Raw genomic sequence first — 20659 nt, 5'->3', positions numbered from 1 at the left:
ATACTCAAAAAGTATCAATGTAAAAATAATAAAGTATAATAAAACAAACATCTGGCAATGTTCCTTCCCTTACTTTAATGGGTTGAATTAGTGTTGTGCAAATATATACTACTCCCTTGATCATTCTTGCTTCACAACAGGAAATTGTGCAATCTTCATTGCCTTTCCTATTTCTGCCTTCCAGCGACAAGCCAAACCAAGCACAAAATCCCTGACACAGCCTCCACATCATCCTGACACGATTTAGCTACCCACAGTTGCAACCACAATCTGCCAGCTTCGGCCGTCTTCCATCTAGTGTCACGCGTGGTTCCAATGCCGCCAATCCGATGATCACAAGAAAAGCCTACCGCTTACGGCGCATTAGAGATTGCATATATCCCATGGCGGTAATGGCGTTTGTAGCGTGCCAAGCATAAAATGACAATCTTCAAGTCACGATCGTACAATGCATAAAAGGGGGGCGCCCTACTGCGGCACGATCGTAATACTGTGCAAACTGTCGCGAATGGAGGACGTTGAAAAATGAGAACGACTCTTAACGAGGTACAAACTCCGCGAATCGCAGTGCAACAGAGTGCAGTGGCCTGCAGCAGCTTCACGCGAAACATCAAGGCGATGCGTGTGTGATGGGGCCCGGGCGGTATTTTTTGTCATTTGCAAAAATGCACTCACAAGCACTAAGCGCGGGCTTTGTTTGGCGCACCGACCTGCCAACACACGGTTAATGAGCGCACACATTTTGCTTGGGACACAATCGTTTCACTACCCACGGTAGAAAACAAGTACAGGTCGAGCTTTATTTTAATCGAATGTACTACTATTTCTGGCACGCACAAAGGGTCTTGGTTTTCCTTTTTCTATCTTTGAACCACGGTTAACATCGCTTAACGGCAGACGAAGCCAAACAGCTTACGCAATAACACGAGAAGCGAAGCAAAAAAGGAAAAAGTTTAGTACAGTAAAGTAATTAGGAATATGATTAATTATATTGACAACATTTGGTAACTTTACGACGGACGATGATGTACTTAAGTTTAAACTTAAAAATACGATTACAAAAGACGATGTTCGCATAATGTTATGAACACAAAGAAGAAATAAATTATTATTTGACTATCTGACAATTACTAAACAAAACAAAAATTAAAGTATGCAAAGAACAATAAATAATTCAATGTACAAATTATCCAACATGACAGGTGCGAAAAACATAGAAAAACAAATGTCATAATGGAGAAAAATATAATACATTGATAACAAAACACAGCGCGTACAAATCTCCGTAAAGAAGTGTGTACAGCGAAACAGAGAGCAGAACATATGCAAATGCGTTGCAAAGATTGGATTCCATAAAAATGGAAACGGATTTATTGGATAAACGAATCAAAGCATATTGCAAACAAACAAACAAAAAATGCTCAACTCTGCTGACGAATGCAACCAAATACACACACACACAATAACACACATCACATGCATAGCACATGGTCTGGATTGTACACCCCTCTACACCCCCCCTCCTGCTCTACCCGAGAACTGGAAAACCCGTTAGATGGCCCCTTTAGTTCTTTGTCTCTCCCTTGGTAGGCCCGTCGTTGCAAACACTGGCCAATTGAGGCTGGACTGGACGAAGGGAAAGGATCGAGGAGAAGGTGCATTCGTACTGCACCGTCACCGTCCACCCCACACAAACACAGACGAGGATCGCCTGCAGTGGTGCATTTTGCATTACGCACCGCACGGGCACACACACCAACACCAACACCTAATTCCACTGTTCGTGGTCTAACGGTGAATAGATTTTGCTGTTTCTAGACGATGCCTTTCGTGTGTTCTTTTAAACAGCAACAATTGGACTTGCCCGATTTGCTGGACAATTTCTATTGGGGTAGAAATTGACACAGTACTCTTTTGATTTGCCAGAAATTTGTTGGGTAATATTAATATGTTTTGGAAATATTCACATTTTAAACCCTTTTATTCTTAAGTAAGAGCTGCAACAATGTCACTTGCTCCAGGATACCATATCTAATCAGAGGTCAGAGGGATCAGAATCAATACTACGGACAATTAATAAATTTGAAGAATAGTGAATGGGAAAATCTATAAGATGAGTTTCAATCCAAGACTCTCCCCCTTAACACACTTCTTCCGGATCCTGAAATTCTGAAGTCCAGGAATTTGCAATGTCTCACGATTTGATCTTGAGCTCAGTAGCTCGTAGTACTAGTGGGAATTTGTTTTATGTTTATGTCGAATTCGGAGGAGAGCGATACAGGCGATGAAATAGGACCACGCGTGCGAATGGCGGGTTTTGATCTGAAATTGATAGATTCCCAAAAAGTAGACAAAACGTTGCAGTTTCTGATGTGTTATCTTTGAAATTTGGTACTAAACAACCGTTTTGGTTCAAAACACATCCTCAAATTTTGAGAAAATAACGATGCAGCAAACTTACTTGTACACCCAACATTTCCATAAGACATTTCCGTGATCTCCTATACCTATCGTGGGGTTTTGCGTTTTTCTGTTCTCTTTTGTACCGCGTGGCACATAAAATCCCCACTGGTATGAGAAAACTTTACTCCCCTCTCACTGGTCCGCCGGCATTTGGGCTGGCCCCGGCATTGCATCTGTTTTTTATTGCAGCTTTCACTCGGGCGAATCGCGCAAAACTTGCATCATGTCATCGGCACCACCGGGCTGCTCTGGTCTCCACGTTGCAGTTTCAGGTCGCACTGCCATTGTACACACAACTCCCTGTTTAAATAAAAGACCGCACCACAATCAACCGTCATCATGTCGTCGCGCGAGGTGGCCCCCCCTTCCCCAACGCCAACGCCAACAACAACGGGGCACAAGGAAAAACAAACACCGAAACGCGAGGCCCTCTTGGAGCTGTGTGTGCAGCATTGCATCGCGTTTTACTCCAACAATTTATCGTATTTATTTTATACCCCAAGCACTGCGCGCCCGTGTTTCCCGGCCTTGTGCGGCGCCACACAACGCAACGGTGACGACCTCCCTCCCATCGAGGGTGGCAGTTGAATTTATGATCCAAAGTAAACGTACTGTGAGTGAGTGAGTGTAGGAGATTCTTACAAAATAGTTTAATCGCAGAAAGTTCCCGGTTGGTGTGACCCTGTCTTTCTCTCCCTCTTAAGTTGATATATAGCAATCAACACATCTTTAAACGGTTCCATCATTGAGCAAAGCCACGTATTAAACACCCAAGAAATAATTGAATCTAAGAATGTATCACACAAGCGTACCACGACCAGAGCGCTTCAAGCTGAGTTACTAACAGCAGGTTGAACGCCATATCCTCCCCAACTACTGCTCGCGGCTCGAGCACACCATATAAGAAGCAAACCGGCCGCTGGCCGGTGGTGGAGGACGCTAATGGTCCACCACCAACAATAAACACACAAAAATAGAGAGAAAGATAGAGCGAAGCAAAGGCATGGCAAAGAAAGCCACTGGAAAAGCAAATGGACGAAGGCATTGCCACCAAACGAACCGGACGATTCTGCAGGCGCGACGATATACGAACAACGAATGGAACCTGAAACCCTTTATACAATACACCCCCTTGTGAAACGCACTTCCCGTGCTCGCGCACACACACACATTTACAGACGTTTCCTCCAGCAGCAACATCAACCTTTACGAAAGCGAGACCTGGAGGTCTTCTACTGAAGGTAAACGAAATATTTCTTTGTTTGCTTCCATTGACATGGCGCGGCCCCGGATGGTATGGGAAAGAAAGAGGAGTTTCGATTTACGTTTACTCTTCTTCAATACGCGATGGAGTTTATTTTTTTAAAGTGCAGTGATGCGTCCTAGATAAATACGCTTGAGATGTTTCTTCGAGATGTGAACGAGAAGCTCGCAATATCATACAAATATAACAAAAATCTAAAATCACTAGAGCTTCAGCTAAATCAGCCCCAACTAGACCTGATGACCGGCTTATCAAACAGTACAGTCAGTAGCGCTTCCGGTCCCAGGTTCAATTCTCAAATGGACCTCCAACGCCCTCCACAGCAATTTAAATCAACTTTTTTCGAAGCCTTCGACACTCCGAAGAAGAACTCCCAAACTGGAAAAGCGTTTTTCCGGACAGTTTTTCGTTCCAAGCACGATCAAACCACTTACTCCGAATATTAAAAGACATCATCCCCCACAACAGCCCATGCCCAGGGGAAAATAAGAATGACATCACACACACGCACAAACCCTGTACATATGGGGGGGTGCTCCATCCACCACCATCCACATCGATAAGAGGCCAACAAGGAAGATCGTTGCGGGTGGTGGCGAAGCAAACATGGCCGATGACGACAACAACGGCGACGACGACGATCCAACGATACTAAAAAACCATTACCTATCCCAAGGCGAAAACCCCGCGCAATGATTCGCGTGTTTCCGTTCGGCGCTGGTTGGCCTCACACTAGAGCGTTGTGCTGCTGCTGCTGCTGCTGCTAATCATGTCATGGAGTGTAGCGAGCCCGGCTCCGTGTTGTGTTAGCGATGTTAGTGTGGCGGCCGTTGAATGAATATAGTAGGGAACAAACAAAAAAATACCTCCATAATAGGCAAACGGAATCATCAAAGTCTATCATCACCGCTCTACGACGCGCTATCGCTGTGTGTGCGGGCCTACCCACCGCCGGCTAATCAAAATGCGATATTTAACGATACACATAAATGCAACACAATAATATTGCTGTGAATGCATTCTCGCTTGCATCTCGCTTGGAAAGAACATTGATTTCTATTTTCAGTTTCAATGTTTTCTGTCCATCTCGGCCTGATAATTGTCCTTCGAAATGCATTTTCGCTTGTTTGCTGTTATTGTTGTGTATTTTATTATTATGGCTGATGCATTTCTAGGTCTTCCACAGCACAGCTACAAGCCGAGCGCGTTCCCCCTCGTACTCTCTCTCTCTCTATTGCTTCCATCGAAACTCATCCAGGCCACCCTCAGCCCCGCCGCCGGGTGGGATGAACGGTGTGGGGCGAGGGGCAGCAACAAACGTGATCAAGTCCCCGACCCAGATTCGATCCAGTTGCACAGCTGCATTTTGCAACCACTATCGCGTTAAAGGCTTTACAACCCACCCCGACAGTGCAATTACTCGCAGAAAGATAAACGACCATGGTGCTTAGATACCGCACCACCGCGGCCTATATAAAACGTTGTCCCCTCTCTCCAAGGGCAGAGTACAGGTTTAGACGATCGCGTGGAAAATGTTTTATAAAACTATATTATACACGAAGAAATGTACTAAATTATAACTTCTAACCAATGTCTAAAACTAAACGAAACTTATTCTTTGCTACAACATAACCGTCTGAGGCTATCATCGTCTCGACCTTCAGCGATAAAATTGTGCAACCAAGCAAATTAGTACGATGCAGTTTTACTGCATTCGAAGCCACATCAATAGCCAGCCAAAAAAAAGTAGAGAGTAGTGGAAAACTCCGAGTGGGTTAAACTCACCCACACAAACTCGAAACACAACCAAGTGCATCAACGGCACGCAAAAATGAACGCAAAACAAGAGCGATTGTCGCCTTAAAGAGAAACGTAAACACGTAACACCCAACCAACAGGGAGCCGCAGACGCGTTGGAATGTGTGGAACTGATGAAGAACCGAGGCACCTCAAAACGTGTGTGAAGGTAGAAAATGTACAATGAGGTAAGTTAATGTTTGAGGAAAACCTTCCAGAATGTATATTTCAATATATCTCTTTGGTACTATTTAAATATTGTCCAGGTTGTGGACAATTTTCCAACATTATTAAATCATTAACTATCAGCGAATTAATTCGGAGATAACTCATTAACTCGTCCTTCTAGTTTTTTACGATACGTGAGTGAGTAATGAGTAGTCTTTGCGAAGTGTGAAATCTTAATCTAACTCACTCAATCTACTTTTAGTCACTCGTGAGTTTTAATATTCAGAAGTGATGTAAGATCCTAGCGAGTGAGTTGAAAAGCCATCATGAGTCGAAGTAAATGCGTTTTTAGACGTCGTTTTTAGTCGCACTATACTCCAATTTAACTCACTCAATCGTATTTAACTCACTCTTTTCGAGAGTGAGCTAAATCGCAAAGATGCTATAAAACTTCGAAAAATCCGAAACTAAAAACCGTCAATGTGGATCACTTTCATACATAACACATATTTTTTTTACGATTGTTTGTGAAGATAACGTAGCTGATAAAAAAAAACTTGTGCACAAACTTTAGACAGCACTCGCACTCGCTGTTTTATTTTTGGTCAAAAGTGTCTGTTATACTTTCTGAACATTACTACAAAAAAAAAACTAAGTGGTGCAAACAAAGCCCAACCCCATTTCCACCTGTTCCCGAACGGCACCACCAGAAGGAGGGAGAGAGACACAAAGGCAGCTGAAGAACCACACTCAGCTTCATGCAGAGCAAGCCACCACCATACTGCGGAAATGAGGCGAAGAACAAAAAAAGGGGGAAAAGAGCAAAATAAACATCCCCGGCGCAAAAGACGACCGAAGGGCGCGCGCAGTGTCGACGACGACGTGGCGCGAATGCAATAAACGTTTGACCTACATTTTTGGTCTTGGTCTTAGCAGTTGAGTTGCCGCTGGTTGAAACACTTCAAAAAGCATACGCTTCTTGATGGTTCTCTGCCCGCTTGATCTTTGCCAGCCAAGCAGCATCATTAGCCAGTGTCAGTGTGAGAGGAGGATCCTCTTAGGTTCTTCGGTCCCGCAGATGGAGGCGCGCACTTTCTTTCCGGAATGCACAGACCAACACATACACAGCAAGATCCTGATCGGGCAGATCGGAGTGGAAGTTGTGGCATTAGGCAGCGCGCGGTGAACGGAACCAGAAAGATGACAGGATACATTTATTGCATGCGCCTCTTCATTCCGGAAGTGGTTAGGATGTTAGGGAGAAGGAAAAACTCGGGAACGTTGCATTTCCGGTGATGCATTTTTCTTTCTTTTTCTAAAGAATTCGTCTTCAAATTGTATATTTGTGCGGAAAAAAGTTTATCAAATAAGAAGAACTTTTTCACTCGTAGCATTAGCACAAGCATTTTACTGGTCATTTAATAATATATTTAAAAAAATTCTTACAATTTTAATAAATTGGGCAATATTTGTGTATATTGGAAGAGTACAAAATAGATATAGAATAAATACTGTATTTTTTCTATAATATGATAATATTTTTGAATTTTACCATTTTATGTTTCGAATTTAGTATACATTTTAGGATAGAAAAGGTAAAAGTCAGACAATATGTGAGGCTCAGAAGTTCTTGAATTGCACTCGCTCACCAGTTTATCAATATTAACAAGTTTTACATAAATAATCAAATCACATGTAAAGTTGTTGATTTACAAAATTTTGATTTAAATAAACATCGAAATTAAAGCAATTAAGCTACAAACTGTTCTAAATAAAGTTCAACAATACAACTATATATTTATGAAATATGAAAGCACTCCAAATGAATAAATATCGGACTCTTCTCACACGTAAGCTCAAACAGAATGGAAGCAACTGGCAGAACACACAGTGGGCAGAACGGTGTACAAAGATTTTTTTCCTTTGTGTTTTGCGTTGTGCTGTGCACTGAATGCAGTTGCAAGTTGCATTCTCGTGATGAGATACAGCACACAAACACACACAAAACCCAGCCAGGTAGTGAAGTTCGCGATCAGGTGGCACACAAAAAAGGTAAGAAAACCAGACCGTTTTTTTTTTGTTTGTGTGGTACAAACCCCCTCATGGTAAAAGAAGGGCAAAACGGAGGAAAAAGAACCTCACTGCCGGGTGAGGAGCATTGATGAATATAAAGACGATGCCTGAAATTGATGCACCAGCGGGCGTGCAACCGTGCATATGATACTCACTAACACACACACACACACACACCACACAGCGACGAATAATGTTTCGGTACGGGGTTTGGCTTACCTTGGATTCTGCTTTTGTGAAGGTTTGTTGTTTCGACCTGCCTAGAATTTGTTCTGTGTTTCTGTTCGCGTTGTTCCCGAGGCCCTCGATAGAGAAAAAACAACTCCCTTTTACTTAAGCAGTTCGTTTTTCGTGTGTTGGGTTGTTGTACAGGTTTTACAGTAAACTTCGACAGAAAGTAATGCTGAACACTTCTTCACTTGGCAGTGATACGATTATGAATTTAATATTTGCTTGTTAAATATTAAAATTCTTTCACTATTTTCTGCTTACTACACTAATTATTAATGTGGCAGCTTTGTTTTCGTTTCGATTGAGTATGAACACCAGTGGGACGAACACTAACACACACGACCGCAGCATACGCAACATGTGAACAGACACGGGTTACGCACTCGGCACACGTTGATCGTTGATCTCACACACTCTCTCTCTCTTTATCGAACACACACGCACAGTGGTGTTGTATCTGTATGGCGAATTAAATGATTTCAATCGCTGCCAAGCAAGCGAGTCGATTGAGGTGGGCAGTGGTGGGTAGAATAAGTATGCTTTCTGGCACGGATTTTTCACACCTTCAACTGTATCCTACGGATTTTTAGAAAAGTTGACAGAAACATTACAATTACAGCAAGATAAAAATTTAAGAACAAACGTTTAAAAGAAGCCTCTTAATGGTTTGTTTTTGTTTATATAAAAGAATTGTACATGTTTGCAGGAAAGGCATCAACAAAAAACGTTGTGTGTTCCCTCCCGCATGGCACCATTTTTTGTTAGGCGTTTAAAAATACACACATCAAACTATCGTACACACGAAGCATTTTCACTTCAAATAGCTTTTCTACGGTTTCCCACACAACAGCAGCAGCAGCAGCAGCAACCCTGAACTGTGTCATGCGTGTGCTTTGTTTTTGTTACAACCGCACACGCACACACTGCTGCCTTGCTGTTTTGCAATCAACACACAACTGTTGCCCTTTTTTCTTCACATCAATCTATTTCTTCCTTGTTATTGCTTCCTTAAGATCACCCCAACACACGTGGATTTGCATCGCTTTTCTTGTTTCGTATTCTAAAATACTCCAGGTTTTCCGCAAAGGGAGCAATCGAAATGATGAAATCATTCACAATTTTAATAAAACAAAGCAAGCCTGGGCCCTTTTTGCCGCCTTATTTCACTCGTAAATACAAACACACGCATGAACGAGCCGCTTTTTCATGACCTTCCCAAACATGCAAATCAAGACCCAATTGTCCGAAAATCGAAACGAATCATCTCAACGACATCATTTGCTTATTTTACTACTGTTGGTGTACGTGAGTTATTCTTTCATTCTTCCAACACTTGGTTTGGATCGATTGTGTGTTGCTCTAAAATTATTCCGATACGGCAAAGGAAAACTCGTCGTCCAGCTTTATTTTGTTTGCAGAACTGTTAAAATCATCAAACGCACAATCACAACAATAAAAATCTTAACAAAACAGTTTTTAATGCAAAACTAAAAAACTATTATTACTTGAAACAGATTGAGCGATGAGATGAGGATATTTTTTATACATTAAAGATGATTTTATAAATTGAAGATGTCATTTAAAAAACAAGAATGATTATTCAATGTTTGTCTGATATTTTTGATGCTCAAGATGCATGTATTCAAGCTGAGCCAACACCAAGCTTTTAATTAAGATGATTAAATAGAAACTAGTTTATGTTACGACTGATTTTTACCGAGTTTCTTATTGTCTTTTTTTGTATAAGATGACCATTAGAGCAGTGCTTCACACCGTGATACTGAAATTCACAACAAGCAACAATAAAACATTATTCTCAGATTTCTTGTTCTGTGGAATGAATTTAAAAAGAATTCCAACCAAACTGAGCGGTATCTCACATTCCCTATTTGTGTGTGCCCCTTTTGCCCTCTCGGTAAAGAAATCATTTTTGATAAAACAATACACACACAAACACCATACATGAATGCAAAGAATAGAAAAAATATGCCTTCAATAAAAAACCAATTCTTCCTACCGAAGAAGAAGGGCAAACCCCCGAAAATGTTTCCCGTGAAAATCGGCCAAACACAAGGGAAAAACGGGAAGCGTACACCACCATCCATTTCCCCCTCTCTCTTTACGTCTCTGCCTTGTGTTTCCGCCCTGTAACTTGGCTCAAAAGTGAACAAAAATTATGGCAAAAAAACTGCGCTAACGGTGAGCAGCAGTGAGCAACGTGAGGGCAGATTTTTCACGCTCGATCCATCTGGCACACGCACACCCCGATAGGGCTCACAATTGGCCCTTTTTTCCACCCCATTTATACAACACGCGGGGGATGGGACGCAGAATGGTACCACCCTCTCCTCCTTCCATCGTTCAATAAAACACCACCCGCTTCAAACCCGAGGTGGACCCCGGCTGATAAACGATGACGTGCGCGTGAGGAGGAAACACCGAGTGAGAGAGAGATGAGAAATGAGACGTTGTGAGCGCTGTGAAAGCGCCTGCCTATGATGCTCGGTCTCGCTCACTCAATTACGAAACGACTGCAGCAGCGTATAGTACCGTTTCTTCGCGTGCTGTTGTTGCGCTACTGTTACTTATCTACTACTACTACTGATCGGTACTGCCCTGCCCTGCCTACTAACAGCACCAAAACGTGTGCACGTACACAATCGTGCTCGGCCAAAAAAAAGAAGGTTTTAACACATTCACGCGCACACGTACTACAGCCCCATATGCACGGTTAGTAGGCACGAATTTTCACGCCAATGTCGGGCACGCACGTTAGTAGTAAAGAATGGGAACACACCTTCGGGAACACACACACCCCAACACACACACACACGCGCGCGCAACGCCCGCACCACTGCTCGAGAGATTTACAGGCAAACTATTTTGCTTGGCTAGATAGATGGATGGATGATAATTCTGGCTGCACTTATACGCTTCTTTGCAGGGTGTTATTTCCTTTCGCACTGCACACTATACAAAACGGCACACTAGGATGGTTTGCAAACAATCGATTCTCGTGCACACACACGAAAGCTAATCACTTTGCTGCTGCTCCTTTTGCCTGCTGTCGCGCGCGTTCTGCCGTATACCGTATATTATATCCTCTCTCTCTCACTCGCCCGACCCCGTTTTCGTTTTCACTTTTCTTTCCCTTCTTCCCCACAGCTCGTTACCGTGCGTTCAGACCAAAACACCCGAGCAGCGTGACGTGCGAGCGTGACGTCCGTACGCGCTGGTTTTTCGATTCGAATTGAATGAAGTCGCTCTCGTCGACCGTGCTGATACCGTGCGAGTAAACCGGTTCGTCTGTTTTTCCCTTTTTTTTTGAGGAAGGAGAGCGCACATTCGGTACGCTCTCACCTGAGTGATTGCAGGGCTTGCAACTCGACCGGTCTTGTTTTTCCGAGATTGGATGTTTTTGTACTTGGTAAAGCCGGCCTCATGCTGAAAAGGTTGAAAAGGACCCTTGGTTTCTATTTCCATTATAACAAATTTCCACGAACATGCTATTTTCGCAAACTGATCAGCACCCGCTAGTTTACATGGATTGTAAAACCGTGATTCAAACTCCATAATAGAACGAAAATTTCTGCACGAGATGACATTCGAATTTAACTTAATCCGAGCTGCAATGCTGACTAAATATCTGTCAGAGATAGATAACAGACAAGCCAATTGGTTTGCGCAATCTGCGTTTAAACGTAGCGATATAACTTTCACACTGGCTTTTAACTCAATTTGCGCCAAATGGCATTCGAAGGAGATTCAAATCAATATTTAATGAACTGATAGGTTTAAAGAAAACATTTAATGCAATGCTGGGTTTTCACGAAAAGTATCTAATTCCTCTGGGAATTGCAAGTATCGTAACTTTCTATAAACAAAAGAATGCAATGCTTTTCCAACGAGAGACGAACCCTTTAATCTCTCATCCATTGTCCATTGCTCAGATCGGTGTTATGCTCACAATGCGCGAGCTTCTTTCTCACTTTCTCACACGGCTCGCACGAGTTAAAATCTAAACTACTCTCTTTCTGTCTTCTTCCCGTAACTACCGGCAACTCGCTTCCTCGCTTTACTATTAACGACTTCCGTTCTCTCGCATGCTCGCCCGCTCCCATACGCATTCCATTTGCCGACACAAATTTTACTCCCCTTCTTCCGATTTCTGCTCACCACTTCCTGTTACCCCCTTACATATTTTATACACACACTCGCACACAGCCCTTATGGTGGTGTGCGAGCGCGCATTGATGATGATACTCGACGACGTTCCCTTTTCCAACCCCTAATCGGGCACACATCAATGGAACGGGAGAGCTGAGCGAGCGAAACCGCGAGTGAGCATGGTACAGGAGGGTTCGAGTCGTCACGTAGGCACCCCGACGTCGATAGGACAGATGCAAACCGATGGGCTGCACTGTTTTTATTACGGCATCGATGCACTTTCAATCCGAATTCGTGGTGGTGTGGCTTCCCCGAATGAACACTGTGCGTCTGATGAACCGGTAGTTCATTCATCCCTCTCTTATAAGATAGGACGCGGAACAGTACACGGCAAACTGCTGCTTCGGAGTCTAATCTAATCAGACGGCAAAACGTTCTACTAAGCAAAGCAGTAGTGGAAGTAGTTAGCATGCAAATTATCAATCCAAGATTGTGTGTTCCATCGGAGGGTTGGAATCGGCAGCTTTTGAAGGAAATAAGCCTGCCAGATGCGTATGGTTTTGTGTATGGACTCCAGCACACATCTAAATCATTGAGGATAAGCTTAGAAAACGAGTATTGCTTACTGAAGAGAGGAAGGAAACCGGAAGAGAACTAGAGAGCACAACGGAACCAGGAATTTCCTGGAAGTGGCACCAACACACACACACGCATAGACGGTTTTCCCTTACCGAACGCTCCGAAGCTGGCCAACATGGGAAAGGGAAACATTAAAGGATATGATTCTATCGGGACACAGCAGGACGACCTTCCCCTATGGGCAGAGGCTTCGCTATTTCTAAGAGGTCGTGTGATCACAATCGATCCAGTGGAAAAAGCTTATCTTTTCGTTGCGATACTTCCGATTTAAGATTAAGCATGTGCCATTTCAACCAATTGATTTAATAAAAGAATGTTTTGTTAAACAATTTGAGCAATCAACTTACATTAACTGAAAGACTCGATAATCACTGAACTACAATGTGGGTAAATAAGATAGGCAACGAAAAAGTACAAACAGAAAACTTTATGTAATAAATTGTAAAAGTTGATCATATAAACTGTATGTAATTATTCGTATTTGCTTATTCGAAGATGTTGAAATTAGTTAAATTTATACATTGTTATACAGAAAATTTATGTTGTACGTTACACATGATGTATTAATTATGAAATTATGATATTTCAACATGATAAACTAGCAATAAACAAACATCACCATTAAACCTTTAGTACACCAAAAGGACAACGGCATCCTATTAACCTCTCGCGTCCTGCAACAACTGTCAATTGTCACGCATTAGGGCTTACCAATTGACCCGACAGAAGCGTTCCTTTATCTTCCAACTCCACAATTCCCTGGGAAATTCACTGTTCATTGCACGAAATCCTAGTTGGCGAAAAAGGCGCGTACGGCAATGGAATGTTTTCCTTCCATCTTGCCACACCGGCACAGCAAAAGGGCCAGCATTTCGTGCTCTCGGTCGTGTGCGCTTGGGGGACGGGACGACATTGAGCATAAAAGTAGCGACAGTACCGAGGGGGTTAGCAACAAGAAAAAGGAACCGTGTTTCATGTGGGAAATTGTTCGTATAAACAACACAAACATGCGGGAGAGGACTTACGTTTCCACTTGCGTTGTCTACGACCACGCCACCACCGTTGTCCTTTCGCCACCAAAACGGTACTGGGCAATGGGACAAAAGGGGCCAATTTTCTCTCCAAAATCGATAAAAACCTGCTCCCGTAGGAATGGACCCACACCCGACGCACATCGACTTTCCCGGGAATTGCTGAGAAAGTGTGGAAAAGAGACTTCCCAATATACCCCCCCCGCACGTTGCGGGCATTATGGGGCGAGAGGGAATGTAAGGGAGGGAGGGAGGAACACGAATGGAAAATTGTCGAGAAGGAAAGAGAAGCCTAATGGAAACGGAAGCGCGGTTACTGTTTACGGAATGAAAAAACCGGAAATGGTAGTGCCGGTTCCGGGAAACGTTTCCGGTCAAGCTAATGAATGGACCAGTAGCTGGATTTGTAGCGAGTGGTCTCTTCTGGTCTATTAATGTTTTGTTTTTGAAGTAATTGCAGTACAAATATCCAACGAAACTTCTTCTTGTTGCTCCAAAGCAATTACACCTTGTCCGAGTGGACAATCGAGGCACAATCGCTCAAATTAATAACGCCAGCTTGGCATCATAATACGTGAAGTTTACTTTTGAACTGGCAATCGATACAGAACTGATAACAACATTGTTTACCGTCCAAATACAGTAAGAAGTAGGGTGAAGGATTTATGGAGAACACTCTTCACTCGATTTATGAATTTGTGTATTTATCACATACTTAGTGCTGTATGAGCTCATTATCATACATAATCGTCAAACAATGTCAAACAACTTGACCATTTTCTGGACATACAAATATTGCGCTCACTTTATGGCGTAGTTCCCGTGTTCGCTGTGTGGGTATAACAATCTCAATTCCCCCGAAATAAAACATGCATGCCGGTGTTACATCACATCAATTCCCAGTATGCACTCGTGGAGCTTCGCAGCGAGGGGGAGAAGTAAGTTAGACACCTCTTCTAATATATTTTGTTGTCCTCATCCTCTTATCAGCTAGCAAACCGTTGGGCAAGCCCTACACGTTATTAACAATTTTGGTGACATGCGTTCGACAGTTCCGACCACGTTCCAGGGTCCGTGTACTCGCTATCATCCGTTTCATTATCTTACGACTCATTGCACGGGTGTGATGGGGTTGGGGTTTGATAAGGTGTTTTTCTATGGAGAGGTTGCATTGGTGATAGGATAGAGGGACAGTGAAACGATTAGTGTCCAATCGTCAACCCTACGTGCGCCATTAGGTCATGATTAGTGTCCAATTCTGAGTTCATTTACCATGACCGGTTAAAAAAGATCATTAATGTGGAGTTTAAATTTCCTTCCTGTAATGTCCTCTTAAAACTTAAACAATATAAAGGACTCCTGCCAATGGAATATTACAAAGACATTTATGGTTTTGAGATATTTTTTGGCTGGAGCAATTTATAAAAGCATCAGTCTAAAGTACAAGAATATCTTTAGTACATCTCAAGTTGTTTTGATCTCTAGAACTTTTAAATAGATGTATATGAAGTTTTTAATCACATCGAATATAATGATGATGTAATTGAATAAAACCGCAATAAACTATAAAAAATGCCTTTGGTGTTGACATTTTCCAAAATTTTAGGGAATTGAAGCTCAATTCTCATGATTGTCATACCATTCGGGTTCACTACGTTTAAATTTAAACATTAACCATAAATCGATTAAAATGTTCAAAATCTCCGATGTACTTAATACATCCAGAATTCATTTATGATTTTATATTTACGAGATAAGTTATTGTTTTGTTTTATAATACGGCGAGAGCCGTCATCATGGAATAAATAAATAAAATAAGTTATTGTTTTGTATTTAATATGTTTTGAGAACGAAAAGATTTTCAGCACAGATTTGACTTTCGTTGTTTCAGTATGCAGACATCTCATGATGTATAACATACATACATTAATTAGAATGAAGCAAGGATGCATCCAACACAAAAGAACCAGACCACCATATGGTTCATTTGTATGGCAAACATTCTAACATTCACGATGATTATAATAATTGTTGTGGTAACAATGCAAGACCAAGCTAATGAGTTCACGATCTCGATGGTTGAACGCAACCGGTGTCCACATCCAAGAAATGATTAAGCTTTGGATAATAGGGTAACAAACCTTGGACAGACAGAACAAAACACTTCAGTAACATTGAAATGGCAGGTTGAAACGGAGAATTTTTGGCGGCGAACTATATATAAATATACATACGAAAATCATCATTAAGCGTCGAACCATAATGCATTTTTGCCCGATCGAGGCGAATGACCATAATGCAACACCGAGTGGTCGAACGAGGGTGCTCTTTACGCCACAGCACAACGGGCCGAACACACTTTTTCCGATCTAATTTAAGCACTGGCATAACCCTGTAATTACCGCCCGAGAGTTAAGCGGCAGAATGGCAGTCCTCAGCACAGCAGAACAGCAGATTATCCAGAAAACGAGAGTATCCTTGAAAAGCGATCAACCAAGGAACCGTATATGAGGCGCAAGGCGACGTCGTCTGGAGGGAGTATTCCTGCGCTCATTTGGATACTTTGTGTGTGCATGTTCCGGCTGGTGCTGCTGCTATTGCGAGCAGACTCTATGCGTTATTAACTCCAATCTCCAAACACACACAATAAGGTTGACCAGTGTTCTGCTCCTCTTCATCCAACACAACACACACCGGCACCGAAGAATAAAGCCTAACCCTTTTGCGATAGAACATTTAACGTACACGAGACGGTTGGCAGAAGAGCAGGGTGATGGGATATCAACCCAAAAACGGAGAAGATTTATCGCTCCTCGAAGGCTCCCCAAAGCCCGGGGGCATCGTAAGGTCCCAGTGCAGAAGCCAAACCGAAAAGGAAAGAGCAAAGCCCAAGCAACGTGTTGCATCAACGATACGATCGCGACAGGACAAGGTCAATGTAATCGAACAAGGCCAAAACTGCGCCCGTCCGAAAGGCAAAACCAAAAGAGATGCAACATTTTGGTAGCATTTGGAATGAAACTAAGCGAGCCGTCAGTAATGAATATAGAGCGAAAGAGAAAAAAAAACATAATCAGTCTAACATTCTGGAAGACTTTAATATCCCGGGTGCATTTGTTTTTTTTTCTTCCGGAGCGTTTTATATCCGTGCCCGATTAACCCTGTGCAATGAATGTGGCTTACACTTCCCGTTGATGCACACTGTTGTCGCGGTTAGATAATGAAGTGTGTTTGTTTTTTCCTGACCGCAAATTATGCACAAAAAAGGAGGAATATTTGTGAGTGCCGCATTGTCAGTCTTGCACCAGTGTGCAGCCTTCGAACGCTCACATAAAGAATGCCTCATATGAAATGGAAAAGATATCGGAAAATGTATTGTTAGCTTACGAAAGTGACGAAATCGACTAGATAAAAGCTTTCAATTCAATTCCAATTGAAATCCCCTAAATTTACATAACGATAACCTGTTGTACAATGGCTTAGAAAAGTTATTACAATAACACCGGACGACCGATTTAATCATTTTGGGTTAGAACATGGATTTCTAAACGACGGCACACGATCATGAGTAGTGTAGTGGAATTATGCTGTAGACCTAGATCACTATGCGTAGGGATCAGCCAATATTCCCAACTATTTCGTTTAATGTGCGGCTACAGAGATTTCCAATATAATCACTTTGTGGATGCATCGTTAGACTGTTAATTTCATTACGCAATATTTTTCAACCGAGCTGCCTTTCTTTTATCATTATACACACACCGCTTACAGCTTGCACTGGCGATTCTTTTTTTCCATTTGTTGAAAAACTTACCTGAAAAGAAAAACAAACAAACAAATTTACATAATTAATAGATAGTCAAAACAGAAAAAAGCTTGAAATGCAAATAAATTATCCCATTATGCAAATTGCCTTGGGCAATAAAATGGTACGTGTCGAGACAAATGTGTTAGATGATTTAAATCATTTTGTAGACAGCGGCACGCAGATATCAACCAATAAAATCGTCCAAATTTTACTCGCCAACAAAAAAAAACACAGTTTCTGATCGAACTTTTTTTCTATCTCGACAAAGATATAATCACATTTCACACTTCATTTCTTTGGTTACTTTTGATTGCCTCATTAAATACAAAACTGATTTCTGTAGGTTTACGAGCATAAATGGAAAGCATGGAAAAGTCATAAAACATCTTCCGCAAGGGAAAAAAACAAGTTTCCCCAAGATAGATGAGATAATTATTTTATCGTAAATCCTGCTTTTCCAAATCACATCCCAATAGGCACTGGAATTTATGATGCTTCAAGCGATTTTTTTTAAACGAAGCAAGCAATTAAAAACAGTTTCCGTTGTTCGGATGGCATTCTTTCGCCAACCTCTAAATTGAACAGTCCTGCGGATTTTAAAACATTTTTTCGGCTTCAATCTAAATTTTACGTAAAAACACCCTATTAACATGGAATCTACTATCACCTCGGAAACAAAAGGTTCGTTCTTTGAGTTGAAACATGATCGCTCGGCATGATAATATCTTTATTGCCTTTTACATTATTTCTAGGACGAAAAAGTATCTCTACACTAATGAAATTGTTCAGTTCAACGACACCTGCTACCAATGCTACAATTGAAAAAGGGCCAAAATCTACTAAAGGTACGTATACAACCTGTATTAGGAAATGTACAAAGCAAACAGCTAAACCCCGTCGTGTTCCAATTCAGAGCCAAAGACAAATGTGAAACCAAGTAAGAATGGAAATATCACTGATCTTGATTCCAAGCTACTGGATTCTGAAATTTCCACTTCACACTTAAAAGCTCGCGATGATGAGCTAGTATCGGGAAAAGAAACGTCTTCTGAGGAAGTTAAGGAATTAGTGCAGTCTGAAAGTAAGGTGCCCGCAATGGACATTATCAACGAAACAGAACCAATGGTGTTCACTGTAAAATCTCCTACGGAAAGAATTTCCATTGAAACGGCCATAGATGATTTACATGCTATAGACGCGCAAACCGCTTCGAAAATGGCTGTGCCAGAGGAATCACTTGTCAGTACCGATCAGGCGAAGAACGTTTCGGAAGATGCGCACATAATTGTGAACAGTCCTCAAGAGGTCCCGTGTGACGATTCCATTCCCACAACGCCAGACGGGATATTGCAAGAACATAGCAATTCAATTCCAACAATGCCTGACGAGATATTGCAAGATCACAACAATTTTCTAGAAATTCACGCCATTAAACCACCTGAAACAAACGTACAAACAAGTGTTCGAAAAGGGGACAATGTCGAGGTCCTATTGCAAAAGAATATGCTGCAAAACAAACCCCAAAGCTCTACGACGTCTCTCAAAGAAAAGCAGCAATCGTCGAGTAAATCGAGCCAAAGCTCCCTCTATTCGTCCGGTCCATCCTCTTCTTCCTTGTGCCATCTGACCGAATTATCACAGCCAAAACCGGAAGCACTGCGTAATACTTTGTTGTGTTTGCGGCAACTTCACGGTAAAGATACGGAGCATCTCGCTAACATCGAGCGTCACCTACAGGGTCTCCGTAGCGGGTAAGTTAGAAGGACATACAATTCTATCACATTTGATTAACAAAAAAATCACAATCACCAATTCATTCCATTTACGCTAGTCCAAAAAATAGATCTGATAAGAAAACAAATGTAACTACCGCGAATAACACCACAACACGAAACAGGACGAGCAAATCAATGCGAACTCAAACGAAATTATCGAAAACCGTCGACGAGAATACGTTGGGCGAACTCCAGGCTTTGGATAATTTTGCAGCTAATCTGTTCGCTAAGCTGGAAGAAAAGCGGGCACTCGAAAACTATGAAGTCTCCAAGTTACAGATGCCGGCAGAGATCGGATACTATCGGGGTGCGTATGATGCGCTGGTCACAACATTCGGCCAGCCCTATCACAAGTGCACGCTCGAGTTGTATCAGCAGTTGGCCGGTGAACTTGGCATCCAGGCAGAAATGTTCGTAATGGACAAAACACCTACAATTATTAAAGCTCATGCATGAATAACGAGTAGAGAAGTAGAAGTAGAGGTGAAGTTCCAGTTAAAATTAGAGATATTATTCAGATAATGTTTCGGGTAGTCGATCTATTTCCATAGTAAACAATACTGTGAGGGAATCCTTTGAGAAGAGTCAATCATATGAATCTTTAGTGAGGAAACATTCAAATTTGGAATCGACTCTCAAAAGGTTGATGAATCCTTAGAGTAGAGACGGATCATCAGACAGACAGACATGGTAATAGGTGGAGGTCATACATATTGGGTGTTTCATTAATGATAGAGCAATCATGAATCTTTGAAATAGAGATTCAGATACATTCAAACTGTTCAGAGATTCATTCTGATTAATGACTTAGTATCATATCTGATTATTGAATTAAACTCAATTAAGTATTAGCTTACAAGAAACCTGTCCCAACCAAATGTAGCTGCTTGAGCAAAAACATGGCGTGTAAAAGTAACATCTTCATCGGCTAATAAGTTATTCTTCCCCTGCCTGTAATGCCCATGCATAACATATAAGAGATGTAGTCGTTTTTTTGTGTTTGCCTTACTTGTGGCAAAAGAAAATGCAGTACAGCAGAGATAATTTATACTTCATAATATTTATCTTTTTGCGCCACGGGCCGCGCGTACCTGCGCTCATCGTGAAGAAATTTATTTTCCACCGAGGAACATGCTAACCACCAGCAGAAACGCAACACATAAAACTTTAGCAAGGCGACCAGTACAACTGTGGAGGGTGGCGTACGTACGGACATGTTTGCCATAAATTTTCATTTCCTAGC

General features: G+C 41.9%; 2 protein-coding genes across 3 annotated transcripts in view; one reads left to right on the top strand and one right to left on the bottom strand.

Annotated features, from left to right (window-relative positions):
- The window catches only part of LOC128303956 (histone demethylase UTY), a 90181-nt gene that overhangs the window by 56646 nt on the left and 12876 nt on the right, over positions 1-20659 (bottom strand). Inside the window, exon 1 of one of the 2 annotated variants that reach the window (XM_053041062.1) lies at positions 7985-8095. The exons of the other annotated variant lie outside the window; for it this stretch is intronic. The gene's annotated coding sequence lies outside the window, so the exon portion shown is untranslated. Of the gene's footprint in view, positions 1-7984; positions 8096-20659 lie in introns of those variants that run through there. 2 annotated transcript variants of the gene reach the window in all.
- LOC128303958 (uncharacterized) lies at positions 18971-19872 on the top strand. The gene is made up of 2 exons (XM_053041065.1): positions 18971-19392; positions 19473-19872. Exons 1-2 carry the CDS (start codon positions 19019-19021, stop codon positions 19870-19872), a joined length of 774 nt encoding a protein of 257 aa, XP_052897025.1. The 5' UTR covers positions 18971-19018.

The sequence above is a fragment of the Anopheles moucheti genome, chromosome 3, assembly GCF_943734755.1.
Source record: "Anopheles moucheti chromosome 3, idAnoMoucSN_F20_07, whole genome shotgun sequence".
In the NCBI taxonomy this organism is placed as follows: domain Eukaryota; kingdom Metazoa; phylum Arthropoda; class Insecta; order Diptera; family Culicidae; genus Anopheles; species Anopheles moucheti.
Note: the sequence above shows the minus strand (reverse complement) of the source record. Positions and strands in the feature narration are given on the sequence as shown.

What these genes read in the sequence shown, in the direction of transcription:
- LOC128303958 (XM_053041065.1), top strand. Translation starts at nt 19,019, where the DNA reads ATGCCTGACGAGATATTGCAAGATCACAACAATTTTCTAGAAATTCAC. An exon ending in CTACAGGGTCTCCGTAGCGG is followed by an intron (nt 19,393 to 19,472) that starts GTAAGTTAGAAG and finishes CATTTACGCTAG; the next exon opens with TCCAAAAAATAGATCTGATA.